General features: G+C 40.9%; 1 protein-coding gene across 9 annotated transcripts in view; it reads right to left on the bottom strand.

The window, feature by feature from the left end:
* slc4a2b (solute carrier family 4 member 2b) overlaps window positions 1-14,883 on the bottom strand; it is a 50,836-nt gene that overhangs the window by 16,245 nt on the left and 19,708 nt on the right. For 8 of the 9 annotated variants that reach the window (XM_026179911.2, XM_026179912.2, XM_080306530.1 and 5 more), the window contains 3 exons: window positions 13,714-13,885; window positions 896-1,064; window positions 570-805 (listed from right to left, as the gene is read on the bottom strand). In XM_026179911.2, the coding sequence (XP_026035696.2) occupies window positions 570-805; window positions 896-1,064; window positions 13,714-13,773 (465 nt within the window). In that variant the 5' untranslated portion in view covers window positions 13,774-13,885. Of the gene's footprint in view, window positions 1-569; window positions 806-895; window positions 1,065-11,022; window positions 11,162-13,713; window positions 13,886-14,883 lie in introns of those variants that run through there. The other variant, XM_026179917.2, reaches the window with a different exon arrangement.

Raw genomic sequence — 14,883 nt, 5'->3', positions numbered from 1 at the left:
TTTCATGCAATCGTTTGATTATTACTTGTTGATTTTATGCGAACTCATTCAAGTGGGTTGAGGCAAATAGCCACCCACTCCGAGTCCGGTTCTGTTTGACATTCCCTTCTATTAAAAGGGGGATTTTTCCTGCCCAGTGTTGATTAGTGTTTGTTTAAGAGTATAGAGTTTCTTCTCAAATTCCACCAAGCCTCAGGAACCCATCAACATTTATTCTGGTCTAGCTTTGGTCAGCAAATCAAAAAAAAAAAAAAAGTCTCTTTATGCTTAAAGTAGAAAATCAAAGGTGAAAAGTTGTCAGACAATTGCAAAACCCAGAATTCAACATAATTCAAGCTTTTAATTACTCCCGAAATTAGAACAAGCCTAAAGGTACACAGTAGGTTTCAATTTGGTTTAAAAGAGAAAAGTTACATCACATTGTTCCATTTTCTCGAAGCAAATTTGTATTTAAAACCCATTTTCAACCAATTTTTGTATCAAATAACGCTTCTCGTGGGGTTTTATCTTATTTGCTCCCAAACACTGTGTTAAAAAGACTCAAATGAATCTAATAATAAAATGATTACCTCCACATCTTTGGTTCTCTCTGACTCAGATCGCTCTGACAGAACAGAATTTAGCTCTGTCCCCTCTTCTTCCTCTTCCTCCTCATCTTCACCTTCCTCTATGGGGACACTGCAGAGAGGATGGCTGCTTTTGTGATCTTTATCCTTCTTCCTTTTCTTGCTGCCCTTCCTCCTGCGTACGTCAGAGGGCAGTTTGGACAGAGGCCGGTGGATGTGGTGAGAGGAGTGTCGGTGGTCTGAAACACAGATAAATACATCAATTTCAGAGCTGTTCGCACACAACTGAAAGCATCTCCATGCTTTATGAAGCTTCTGTGCACGCTCACATTCAATGTCTTCGTCATGGTAAATGTGGTGCTCCTTATCAGGCACGGCAGCAGCAGGCGTGAGGATCTGCTGGAAGCGCTGGACACCCAAGGCTTTATTCAGGTCCCCATCATCCTCCTCTTCTGGGCGCGGAGACCCGTGTAGTGATGAAGCAGCAGGAGCTTCTGGCTGCAACAAAAGATGAAAATAAACAAGACAGCAGTGAAATAAGAATGAGGAAATGCTTCAGATTGGCAACCTGTCCAGGGTGTACCCCGCCTCTCGCCCTATGTTAGAAGAGATATGCATATGTCTAAGAGTGCATGCTGAAAACCCAGCTCAGAATGAACAAGTGTGCGCCTCACTTAAAACTACCACTAGAGGGCGATCTGTCCTAGCTGTGAACACATCAGTTAGGTCATCTCTTCTTCAACATGAGCTTTAAAGTCAGAAACCATAGCCATGAGCTTTGATCAGTTCCAACAGGGATCACATGGGTGATAAGAGATCTGTTTTCCTGCAGCACGACGCAGTAACCCGCTGAGCCCTGCTCCGTCTCTCCCGGTGAGATATTGAGAAAAGGATGGACTGCAGCGATATGACAAGAGTACCTGCTCAGACACCATTCAGCAGGTGGCAAAACTCGGGGATCGCAAGTCATTTGACACCCTGTTAAATGTTCCCAACATGGTGGTCCTACACTAGGCTTTCCTGTGCTGCAGGGAGCAACAGCAAACGTGATGATAGTTTTGTGTCTAGGCTCAAAGTTTTAGCACAGATGGTACTGTACTCTTATTGTTATCAAATACTTTTCTGATGGGTTTAAACTACAAAACTTCAGTTTAACTACTAGTAATTCAATTAAAATGACAATAAAAATGTCGTTACTTACAAGCACGCTGTAAAATATTTTTATCGTTTTTTTATAGCTCACATCACATTTTCTACACCTTCTACAGCACCTGTGTGATGTACAAAGGTCCCCTAGACACACGAAGATTATGAAGTCCATCGAGATGAGAAAATTTAAGCGGGAAACTTTCTGGTTAATAATAATTATAGGTCAACAGATGATCAGACATGCAGGCATGTGCAGGAAGAGTGTGGAAAACTGACTCCCATAGCCTGTAACACCATGCTTCTTTTTGCATGCCACACAAAGGTGACAGCAGCGGTAAGCCCTCTGCTGAACGGAGGACGGGCTGAAAATAAAAGGCTTTCAAGAAAACGTTCAATATTGACCCAAGGTTCAATTTCTCAGATCTCTCTCCACCCCCCTTTTTTTTTTTTTAAACAAGTGCCTAAAAACAGGAGTGAGCAGACTCACTGCACCTCAGTGACCTCCAGAGTCAAGAATTCAGCTTTAAGGACCAATAACCAAGCAGATCTGTGCTATTTTGCTATGAACTGAAGCATCAGCCTGCATCCACATCACCATCAACCGTTCAGCACTTAATTACTGATCCAAAACCCTGCAGCGCATTATCCAGACGAGTGAAGCCCTCAGAGTGTAGCTAAATGATCTCGTTGTTTGTTTTTACAGGGCCCTCATTCATATCATGGTTTCACGGTGAATCCCTCGAGGTGGAAGCAACGTGTGAAGGATTCTCGAAGGGGTGCAAGAATTTTCCACAACCGAAGGCACGTATGAGAACAAGCTGAGGGAAGCATAGTAGGGAAAAAAAGAGAGCAGAAAAAAAACGAGTAAATTGAATAAGATCAACACTTCTTCTGCAGTTTCAGTGACTTACCTCGCTCATGACGTGAGCTTTATCAAAAGCACGGTTTTTGGTGACAACAAGCGTCAGCGCCCTCCACCATGACAAAACTGGATCTCTTACTTCACTCAGCACCTCTATTAAAGAACTGCAGGCAGGAGATATCCCTCTCCCCCTGCTTATCAAAGCCTCGTGATGCCATAATCAGAGCCCTATCGCCCAGCCTGCCACCTTCACCAGGTTGCGTATGGTGCCGAGGCCGAACAAACAAGACTCGCATTCTCGCTTTGAGGACAAGTGTGGCCTGAAAGGACAAGCCGTGTTTAAACAGTCAAGAACAAAACCCGACGCTGACATTCATCCCCACGTTTTCCACATAAAGTCTAAATATTTACCTGGGTGCTTTAAGTGCATATGATCTAAACCTCTTACACTTCTTTTTTTTTGAAGGCTAATATTGACAGAAGTAATGTTAAGCAACGGGCTGAAAAGAAACATGAAAGACTCAAAAGTGACTAAAATCTGACCTGTGAATTACAGTCTGTCTCAATTACAGAAACTAACAAATGCAGCTGTTTTCACCACATATCTACAGCTACATTTAAGACTTTTTAACAGTACATTAAATTATTTTGATGCACGCTCAATCATCCAGGTAAGGAAAACCTAAAAAAGCTGGACACGTTTTCTCAGACTGAAAAGAGATGAACAGAATCTACTTATTTGGGTTCTACTTTAAATGAAACTAATTAAACTTGACATGGAACCAAAGAGCAGTGTGAAAATAGACTCTTTCCAAGAGCTCGAGTTTATGCACGTTGCTCAAATATATTCATTACGGCGAAAAGAAAAACAAAAGTGTGACCCATCTTAAACACACAACGCAGTTTGTTTCATAAGCATTTCCAGTTTTTAGCTTGAGCTAGAACTGTTAAGTTAGACATTTTACAGTCAATGCTTTTTTAAACATGTGAAAAAGCCTGAAAGGTTGAGTCAGACAATAAAGCACGCTCTTAATACTGAATTTGCACTGCATGATCCAAATGTGTAGACCGGGGCTAGAGATGTGCGGTTTGAGACCCGGCAAAACTGAGTTTAAGACATTTTAATATTTTAGCTTTAGCCAGAAAATGAGAGAAGTTTAAATGCATTAGTAACATAATTCAATCTAAGCACACTCTTCATCAATCCTGTTTAAGTGGTTCAGCTATTTCAACAAATGATCTATGTTCATGTATGAGAATTAGCAGTTGAGGGAGCTAATGTACGGTAATGCAATCTAATGGATCCAATACAGAGAAAAAAACAGTTTAGGATTTCAATTGTTGTGAGCTGAAGAAGGAAGAACAGTGCACAGAGTTCTGGGAGGACTTGAGACGGGGTCTGGGTGCTAGGGAAGACTTATCAGATGACTGGGGAAAGTTCAGCAGTAGTGCCAAGAAGGTGTTCGGTGTGTCCTCTGGACAGAGCAAAGAGGACAAAGAAACTTGGCTGTGGAATGAGGGAGTACAAGAAAGTATTCAAAGAAAGAGGTTGACAGAGAATAAGTGGGATAGGCAGGATGTTTAAGAAAGTAGACAGGAGTACTGGGAAGCGAGGTGTACAGGAACGAGAGGTGGTAAAGACAAGGAAAAAGTTTATAGTGAGTTGTACCTACTGATCTCCAAAGGCCTGAGCATTTCAAAGGTTACTGTGTCTGATGTGGGCGTGTCTGATCATTACTGTGTTTTCTTTGAAAGTAAAATCTCAGCCCACACAAATATATCAACAACAGTGATCACAAAACGGTGTATAACTGAACACAGTAGTGCAATTTTTAACCAGGTCTTCCCATTAACACCTGACCTGTCCAGAGGGTCAGTCAATGAGCTCGTCAATAGCTTCAATGCTAACATGTTAAATGTAATGGACACTATTGCTCCCATTAAGGTGAAGGTTATCTCTGGAAGGAAAAAGTCTCCATGGAGAAACTCCACACTGGTGAAAAATGAAAAAAAGAGAGTGTAGGAAAGCTGAGCGCAGATGGAGAAAAACAAACCTCCAGGTTCATTATGACATTTATAAAGAGAAACTTCACAATTATAATTTACAACTGAGGAATGCAAGGAGGTCCTACTTCTCTGACATCATCACTAAAAACAGCCATAATGCTCGGGTCTTATTTTCTACAGTTGACAGGCTAACAAACCCTCCTGTGTCAGTGGCAGCTGAACTTCATTCAACCATGGCCTGCAATGACTTTGCCAAATTCTTCACTGGAAAAAATCCAAAAAATTAGACAAGCAATTGGTACATCAACAGCAGATCCAGGATATGTACTGTGTCCACCAAAAAACAGTTTAAACACCATGAAACAGTTTCACTCTATTAACAGCAAAGACCTGGAGGACATCTTAGGTCAACTGAACTCCTCCTCTTCCTGTTTAGATGTCCTGCCAACAAGTTTTTTCAAAAAGGTCTCAAAGACTTTAGAGTCAGACCTGTTACAGATCGTCAACTTTTCTTTATTATCAGGTGTGTTTCCAGAATCACTAAAAACTGCTGTAATCAAACCTATACTGAAAAAGGACAATCTTGACAAGACACAAATGAACAACTACAGGCCGATCTCAAATATCCCCTTTTTAATATAAGATCATTGAAAAAGCAGTTTCTCAACAGCTCAGTTACTTCTTAAAACAGAATAATTGCTACGACGCCTTCCAGTCAGGTTTTAGACAGAACCACAGCACTGAAACCGCTCTGACCAAAGTGTTCAATGACATATGTCTGAATACAGACAGTGGAAAAATGTCAGTCTTAGTTTTACTGGATCTCAGTGCAGCATTTGATACAGTTGACCACAACATATTACTCAAACGACTGGAGAACTGGACAGGTCTTTCAGGAACTGTACTAAACTGGTTCAAAACATACGTAGAAAACAGGAAATACTTTGTATCAATAGGTAACTTCACATCTGAGCAGACAAGTATCACATGTGGAGTTCCCCAAGGTTCCATCTTGGGACCCCTTCTGTTTAACATCTACATGCTCCCACTGGCACAGATTATAAACAACAACAAAATAAACTATCACAGCTATGCAGATGACACACAAATATATATCACAATGTCACCAGGAGATCAAGGCCCTGTACAGGCTCTTGGTAAATGCATTGAGGAAATTAACGACTGGTTGTGCCACAATTTTCTCCAGCTAAACAAAAACAAAACTGAGGTAATAGTCTTTGGCGCCAAAGAAAAACGATTACAGGTCACCAGAGAACTTCAATCTATACATCTAAAAACCACAAACCAGGCGAGAAATTTGGGTGTAGTGATGGATGCAGACCTAAACTTAGAAAAACACATTAAGACAATAACAAAGTCAGCTTACTATCACCTCAAGAATATTTCAAGGATAAAAGATGTGATGTCTCAACAGGACCTGGAAAAACTAGTCCATGCATTCATCTTTAGTAGGCTTGATTACTGTAACAGCATCTTTACAGGTCTACCTAAAAAAATCAGTCAGACAACTACAGCTCATTCAGAACTCTGCTGCTCGAGTCCTCACTAAGACCAAAAAAGTGGACCACATCAGTCCAGCTCTGAGGTCCTTACACTGGCTGCCTGTCCGTCAGAGGATAGACTTTAAAGTTCTGATGCTGGCCTATAAAGCTCTGAATGGTTTAGGACCAAAATACATCAATGACCTCCTGACCCAGTATGAACCATCCAGATCCCTCAGGTCATCTGGATCCGGTCTTTTATCAGTTCCCAGAGTCAGAACCAGACACGGAGAAGCTGCATTCAGCTTTTATGCTCCTTATATCTGGAACAAACTCCCAGAAAGCCTCAGATCAGCTGAAACACTCAGTTTATTTAAATCCAGGTTGAAGACTCACCTGTTCTCAGCTGCATTTGAATAAAGCACCAAATCCACACTTTTAAGCTTAAATTTCAAAACTTACATTAACTACTGATTTTATCTACTGTTCTGATTTTATCTGTTTTGATTTTATATACTGTTGTTTGTTTGTTTGTTAGTTAATTAGTTAGTTAGTTTATTTGCTTGTTTTAATCAATTTTAAATCATGCTTTTTATTTGTTCTTGTTTCTAATGTCTCTGTAAAGCACTTTGAATCACCTTGTTGTTGAATTGTGCTATACAAATAAACTTGCCTTGCCTTGTATGTGAGGCTGGATACTGAAGGAGTGTTCATAGCTGCACCGTGCTGTTCTCTTCAAGGAATTACCATTCCACTGCTTTGATAGCACTTTAAAGCATATACCTAAGGTTAGAGCATTTAATATTAATTCAGTACCAACTGAGTCATGGGTGATTCAGCGAATTTCAGTTATTTACCCACATTAAGGCCTGTTTATCTTAGGCTCAGCTCTTTTGTGTTGGTGCAACCTGACAGGAGCCCATCCACTCGTGTTACATATAAAATGTTATAACGCAAGTTAAATCATCAGTCAAGCAGAAGTTAACACCAAGATAAAAGTAGCGAGGTAGTGGCTGGATTTCATCTTTACTTTTTGCGGATGATGTCATTCTGTTTGCTTCAACAGGTGGTGACCTCCAGCTTGCACCGGAGCAGTTTGTGGTCAAGTATGAGACGTCGAGAATGAGATTCAGCACCTCCAAGTCCGAGATGATGGTTCTCAGCTGGAAAAGGGTGGCGTGCCCTCTCCTGGTCAGGGGAACGTTTCTACCCCAGGTGGAGGGGTTTAAGTATCGGGGTCTTTTTCATGAGTGAGGGGAGAGTGAAGCGTGAGCCACAGAAAGGAGTTTCCTTTAGAAGTGTCCTGGACTGTGTTAAACTTGATTTGGACTTCTTTGGGAAATCTGATTTATGACGAAACCAGAAGTCACTCTTGACCCTACACCGCAACTCTCCACGCCATTCACACCGTTGTGAGCTGCATCAGTCTGATGTGTAGTTGCATTTCTCAGGAGGTGCACATCAAAGGTTATAGCATAAGGTTAAAATGAATTCACAATTACATTGTAAATTACATCATAGATTTGCCTTCGAAGCATGAGTCACGCATTAGAAATAGGGTGAGGAGGGCTGTCTGTGTCAAAAGGAGCCAGTTGAGGTGGTTTGGGCATCTGACTAGGATGCCTCCTGGACAATTCCTAGGCATGTATTTCAAGTATTTCCTACTGGAAACAGGTCCTGGGAAAGACCTAGGACTCTGAAGATATTATCTCTCTCAGCTGGCTTGGGAACAACTTTGTATCCCCCTGGATGAGCTGGAAGACGTGGCCAGGGCGAGCAAAGTCTGCCTGAGCTGATCCCACATATGCGGCAAAAGAAATATGGATGGATAATTTTAAAAGGGGCATGTCTAGTTAGCTTTTCCTCAAAAAATATATATTTTGTTAAAAGCGATTTTCAAATAGCTAACAGGGTTTATCAAATACTGTATTTGCCAATTTTAAAACCTTTATCCACTTGTGAAAGATTTCCTTTCAACATTAGTTTACTGTATCTGCCGCACTAAGACTGCTGAAACATGTAATGCATCCATTTTTAATGCAGGTTTTAGTAAGTGGCATGCATGTGCAGAGACTGTTGTAGAAAGAAACCAACACTCAGCATGTGGAGGCTGCAGGAGATTATTTGTGTGGTGAGGCAGTCGCAAATCCTCCACAGTCAGCACTTGGAAGCAAAGTGGAGGCGGGGGTGCAGACACTGTAGTGATCATGTCGTGCATCGTGGCTGATGTGTCGCTGTATTAACTCATATCTTTAAAGTAAATCAACTGCAAGGAAATCCCAGTGCAGATTGTGCTCAGTTTTCCAGAACAGTGTGTGAAAGCAGAAGAGTTGTAACCCAGGTCTTACCTCAGCCAAATTTCTATTACAAACATTGATTTCAACAACCTTCCTGTTGCATCATGCATTAAAAAAGGCCATGTTTAAAGTTTTGCTTTTCCCAGCCATCAGTCTGACGCAATTTGGTAGTATACACAGCCTGGGGTCGTGTTTCTACGCCTCATTTTATTTTAAAATGTCCAACTGACAAACTCAGTTTACAAACCTAAGTGAGATGAGTCACATACAGAGGGAGTCAGATACACGTCACAGGAAGAATGAAGCTAGAATGATATATAATAATTTTTTTTTTAAAAAGTGTGAAAGAGGAGGTAGTGCAAACCACAGAGGGCTGATCCCAATCACGGACGACCAACAGCTCACTGAAAGAGTTCACTGAAAGATCAAAGTTCAATGCCGCAAAGACAAAGTGTGCATTTCAATCTCAACGTGAAGTTCAAGGGTGAGACTCCCTAAAAGGAATCAAAGAGGGGGGCGTGATTACGATTGTGAAATAGTCAACAGGCAAAGAATATTTTTATTTTAACCTCCAACAAGAGGCCATCTATCCTGTTTAAAGCTGATTTTTTAAGATTTTTGTAGCATCCCTTAACATAACAATTGGAATCACGTGTACCATGTTTATAAAGCTCTACATACTAAAACCTGTAAAGCGGGAATGGAACCTCGTGAGAAATGCCACAGTCGTGGAGGGCAGCACCAATAAGCTGAAATAATTCTACTCAGTAGAAGTTTTCTCTCCTTATTAGCTTATTGATGCCGTTCTCCACAACAGTCCCAGTTAGGGCTGCTCGATTATGGCAAAAATGATAATCACGATTATTTTCACTGAAATTGAGATCACGATTATTTGACGATATTTATTTAACCCTTTAAGACCTACTATAGAACCAAGTCCGCCAGAGTTTTTTTTTTTTTTTAACATGCTGTAGTGCCATTTGTGGGAGCATTTCAAGTTGCTATACATCAATACAACTGTTATAGCCCATATTTTAATAATATGTATGCATTAAGTCCATAGTAATTACATAAATTGCAAAAAAGTGCAATAAACTACAAAAAAAATTGAAAATCGCTTTTGTTTTGTTTACATATATTTCTACTTGGAGAAATTTAAGAGGTTTATCCCTCAAAACTTTAAATACAATAAAGTTGCAAAAAATAGTTTCCCACCACAGGAAATTTATTTTGAGTGTCTTCATAGTTTTATTTTGGAGATACACCAATTTTTATATACTGCAGGAAAAACAAAAAAACAATCCTATGATGCAAATTTGCAAAGAAAACAGCAGGTGCATCATTTCACTGTGGGAAGTGTTACGAACAGCTGATAGGAACGGCAAAGCGTGTTTCTGGAATATTGTGTTTTTGTTCCTGCAAGCGCTTTTTATGCAATTTTTGCAAAGCTATATGTGGAACGAAACCGTGACCGAGGACAAGCTGATGGCATCAGATGTAAGTACAACTCCTCCGGTTTCATATGCAAAACAAATTATTGCGCTAGCTTACACGGTTCCGGTTCTACAGGGATTTAAAAATAGTTACGCAAAACGGAGCATGCTGCTCTGACCGGCTTTAAAGGGTTAACAATGACTTATAATATAATATAATATAATATAATATAATATAATATAATCGGCTCAGTCATTTTTAATGATCGTTGAAAGCCCAGATCGTAATCGTGGTTTAAATTCGATTAATTGAGCAGCCCTAGTCCCAGTGTCAGTTAAGTGTAACATTTCCCATTAAAAAACAAAGTTTAATAGTCTAAACCTGCAGTTCTCAAAATCACTGATGACAAATTTTACGTCACTTAAACTAAAGTGGACCCAACGAGGCTCACAGACGTGTAAACTATAACAACTATTACAGGGGAGAAAATAAAGGATCCTCCCCAATAATTCTAACACTGACTCAGCTAATTTGCTAATGTGGACTGATTAAGCCATTTCTCCATGTACTCCGTTTACATTCCTAATAAGGTGACCTACGCAGCAGCAGGGGCAGAAGGAAGCATGTGTTGCACCCCGAGAGAATGGAGTGAGTTAGCTTAGGGTCACCAACCAGCAGATGTTCTGTAAGAAACCGTGACTTCAGAGTTTCATTTCCAAGGAGAGAAGTAACAGAGAATACTGCCACAACACTTGCCCCGTTATTTTTTGTAGGAAGTTCATTTCCTTGTTTGCTTTGCAATTTAACAGTTAACTCGTTGTGGTTTGGTTACAACCACTGAAGAAAAAAAAAAAAAAAATCTCTGTAAGCCCCTGTGAAGAAAACCCATAATCTCACTGCTGACCATCAGAGGAGTGACTATGTGCAACTACTCGCGCATTAAGATGACATAAGGAAGTAATTATTAACTTCTATTTCTGCAGCTTAAGGAGAAAAGGAAATGAGCTACTGGGCATAGAAAAAAAAAACCCTCAAGAACAAGACTGAACATTAAACAGCTGCAGGGGTCGTGCTGAGGTTAGGTTTACCTTAAGAAGCAAAGTCAGACAACATTTGGAACAATCTCTGTTCGGGGAAAGCGGGGAAAGATAACATCAAGCCAAAATGTCACACAAACAGCCTAAGCACAAAGGTGACAAACTCACCTTATACAGGAAGTCCATCAAATGACATTACAGGCGTTTTTGCGATGTGAACCTCAGAGACAGTTTTGGTTTTCCTGTATCAAGGTAGTGCTGGCTCCTTTCCTAGAAGGCAACGCGTTTCCATTTCAGTTTGCCTCAGTCACGTGACCAGGGCAGATCTTCACGGCAGGAAGACGACAACCACTGACATTAGTTTCAAAATGTCAGCACATAAAATCCAGAGTGGAGTAACTGACCACTCCTTGACCACACACACACACACACACACACACACAGCTCAGGAGTTAATCATTTACCCAGAATTTTTTTTATCTTTGTGCTACCAACTGGCAAATCTCATCACAGCCAAAAGAAATTATGGATCACAGGCTCAGTTGACTGCCATAAACCTACTAAGTACAAACACAATAAAGACATGCAGAGTGCTGTAAATGAACACAGGAGCTCTGCCCTTTGCACCATGTTCTTCATAGCAACTAATGCCTTTGGTATTATACACAAACTGAATATCTGTGCATCTAAAAGCACTGTATTAGGAATTTACTGCTTCTAAATAAACAGCATTTTACCTTTTTCGCTTTGTCAGGAACAGAAAGTTTATTTAGTTATTATCATTATTATTATTTAGTTATGATTTTGATCAAGGGAATAATCTGATCCTGAAGTGCTGATTAGATGTGAGCTGTGCAGGATGTAAGATAAACAGTCATACGCAAAGCTATGCATCCATCTATCCACAGCGGGGTGTAATATTAGTCAGATGACTTCATTTAAATGCTTAAATGAAGCAGCAGCACAAACATGGTTGAGAGGTCCAGTTCACTGACTGGCAAAGGTTGCCCAAGTCGGCATGCCTGTCAATCGAAGCAGCAACATCCCTAAATTTAAGCCTTAGTAGCATAACTCAAGGAAGAGTTGGATATAAATAAATAAATAAAAAATCCGCCCATTACAGTTGTAGAACTATTACCTCCAATCTCAAGGCCACACCTGGAAATGGGTGCAGTTCAATGAGTTGGTGCTCCAAGTATCTCAGTGTCTTGTTAATGTGCAAGCAGGAGACTAACAGATTAGTGCAGCATCTGCAGTGATGTGGATGCTGAATCAGTCTGTTGGGGTGGAGAGAGCCGAGTGTAAAAGTGAAACTGCCGATTTTTACCGATAAATCGACAGCTTTACTTTTGTGTTTTGATGTACGTTCCTACCCTCACCTATTGCCTCGAGCTGAGGGGAATGATTAAAAGAAAGAGGCTGCAGAAACAAGCAGCGGAAATGATCTTCCTCTAAGGGCTGTCTGGGCCCTTAGAGACTCAGTCATTCAGGAGGAGCTCAGAGTAGAGCTGCTACTCCTCCACATCGAATGGAGCCAGCTGTGGTGACTGGACACCTCCTAGGTGAGGGGAAACAAGCACGTCCTGCAGGGAGGAGGCCCCTAGGCAAACCAAGGACATACAGTAGACATTGCATCTCTTAGCTGGCTTGGGAACACCTTGGAATATATATCTATATCTATCTCTCTATATCTGTATTTATCATTAGACATCTCAATAGATAGATCAGTAATTGCGTTTAGTGGATCGAATTTCATCTAAATGCTTCTAATTCTCTGCGTTAACAAGTGAGATTCGACTTCGAAGTGTGTATGCCTGGTGATTCAACCTTTGTCTAGTTCCCGAGTAGTTGCAACATTTGAAATGAAGTCCAAAGCTAGGCTCAAGGTGGGATTTCCTCGATTGGATCTGCCGTGAAAAACTGAAAACAACGGCAGAAGACGAACGTGTACTCTCAGTCAGTAGTGGCCTTCATGACTGGTTATTCAGAAATAAATGTTTTCCCATTTCTACCTAGCTGCACATATAATTCACAGTAAAGTTATCAAAAATATGGCTTGTCATTCTGGGAAAGATAGAGCTCCTGGGAAAGGTGAGTAAATCAGTTAATAAAACCGCAATCCTGATATTTCCTGGTATGAAATTGAATGTATGCCTGGAATTTACAAACCATAGTCATAAACGGATCAGCTCTAGCAATATGAGAGTATTCACGGCTGGATTGTAATTATTTTCTGCTGCAGCAAGATAATCACGAGAGGACCTTGTTGAGAACCTCTGTGGAGGAATTCTGCTTTCTTTGGCCACTGACCAGCTGCCCTCAGGCCTTTGCCAGCCATGTTTATCAACTCGTGCTCCACCAGCAGCCTCGCAATCAACTCTCATTATGTGCCAATATTGTTTTCACTGTTTTCAACAACGTCAACTTCAAGAAAAGAGGAAGGAAACAGATTTAACTGTGTGCCTGCTGATATTTTCCAGTGCTGTAATAAGAGGGCGATTTCAACAGGAGCTGCTCTCTGAGCGTTCCTGAACATTTTTATGTTGTAGTCAGAGCTGCTGTATGTTGGCAGAGAACTGGATGTTACTAGATCTGCACGGGAGGGAACATCACTGTCCAAAATACACACTCCAATGCCAGAGAGGGCAGAGGAAGCTGATGCAGCATAAATCCAGCACAAGGAGAACTGATAGGAAAAGACCAAACTAAGGAAAGACTAAGTCCTGCCAATGTGTTTAGTTTAATGTGGTTTTAAATCAGAGCCACTATCTCATATCCTTTATCATGCAGCCAGTGATGGTGTAGCCTGACCTCATAGGGCAGGCTGAAGCTTTTGTGCATGTGGGCGTGCGTACTTACTCCGTGAATAACCGAAGCCACGGCGTCCGTAACCTGGCTGGGAGCATCGGGGTTGCTCATGGCTCTGCAGTAGAGTCGTTGCTGGAGAGGCGCTGGAAAGCTGGTTTAGACTGGTGTGGCTTTAGCCCTTCTCTTTCTCACTGGGACTCAGACAGCTTTTGGGCAGCATAACCTGGAGCCAGATGCAGATCAGGGAGTTAGATCACATGATGACAGATTTAAAACTTCAAGGTGAACAAGAGTGCAAAAGCCACCAAATACAAATCTAGAAAGAATAAGGACGAAGCTATCTTTGAGATTTAAACGAAAATTGTCAGCGTTACACTTTTTTTCAAGGTCAGACAGTGAACTGTCCTAGTCAATTAACCCCGGGGGGTGGGTGGGGTGGGGAGGCCCTTTTGTTTCTTCAGACTTAAACTGGTCACTTTTATGATGAAGAAAAATGTAATACATTATATTTGAGCCATAAAAAGGCAACAACTTCAGAGAACTACATTACATCTTTCTTTTCCTTTTTATTTGATTCTTGCCTTGAAGCCCTGCAGAGCTTCCCAACTACCATTCAAGGTCGTTGACCAATTCAGCTCGATAAGATAAGAGCCAGATAACATTAATGCTACTATGAAGAGGAGCCTTTGATAAGCGGCAGCACGTGCCTCAGCCAACCTCCGTCATTCCAGAGTCTCCGTCACGTATGGTACACATGTAATCATAGGTAGAGATTGTGTAAAATGTTATTGAAGGGGCTTTCGGTACAATACGTACAAAATTAATTGTATCTCTCATTAGATTTTCTTTTTCATTATTAAATCAAAAGTTGTGAAATGGTGTGGTTCTGACTTCTTCTGAGTGCACCCTGAATGTCCTTGGCTGTTGATGAAAGCAAGAAATTGAAGATGCCATCTTAAGCACCTGGGGAAAAAAAAAATATGGTTACATTTTACAGTAAAATGTAACCATATTGTCAGGCTAAAAAGATCAACCGAAACTTTAGCCAAATTAAGCAAACTGGTTACTTTTGTATATATCAGGTACCCAAAGAGTCCTTAAACAATATTAAAGCAGCAGGAGGGCCCTCTGTGGGTTCATGTTCTGCCAAAGCTGGCTTTCTGACAGCATCTATCAAAGAAATGATAAGCCTCCTTGGTGCCTGAACGCAATCATATCACT

This window comes from Astatotilapia calliptera, chromosome 9 (assembly GCF_964374335.1).
Source record: "Astatotilapia calliptera chromosome 9, fAstCal68.1, whole genome shotgun sequence".
Lineage (NCBI taxonomy): Eukaryota > Metazoa > Chordata > Actinopteri > Cichliformes > Cichlidae > Astatotilapia > Astatotilapia calliptera.
The sequence above is the reverse complement of the archived record's forward strand: the minus strand, read 5'-3'. Positions and strand labels throughout refer to the sequence as shown.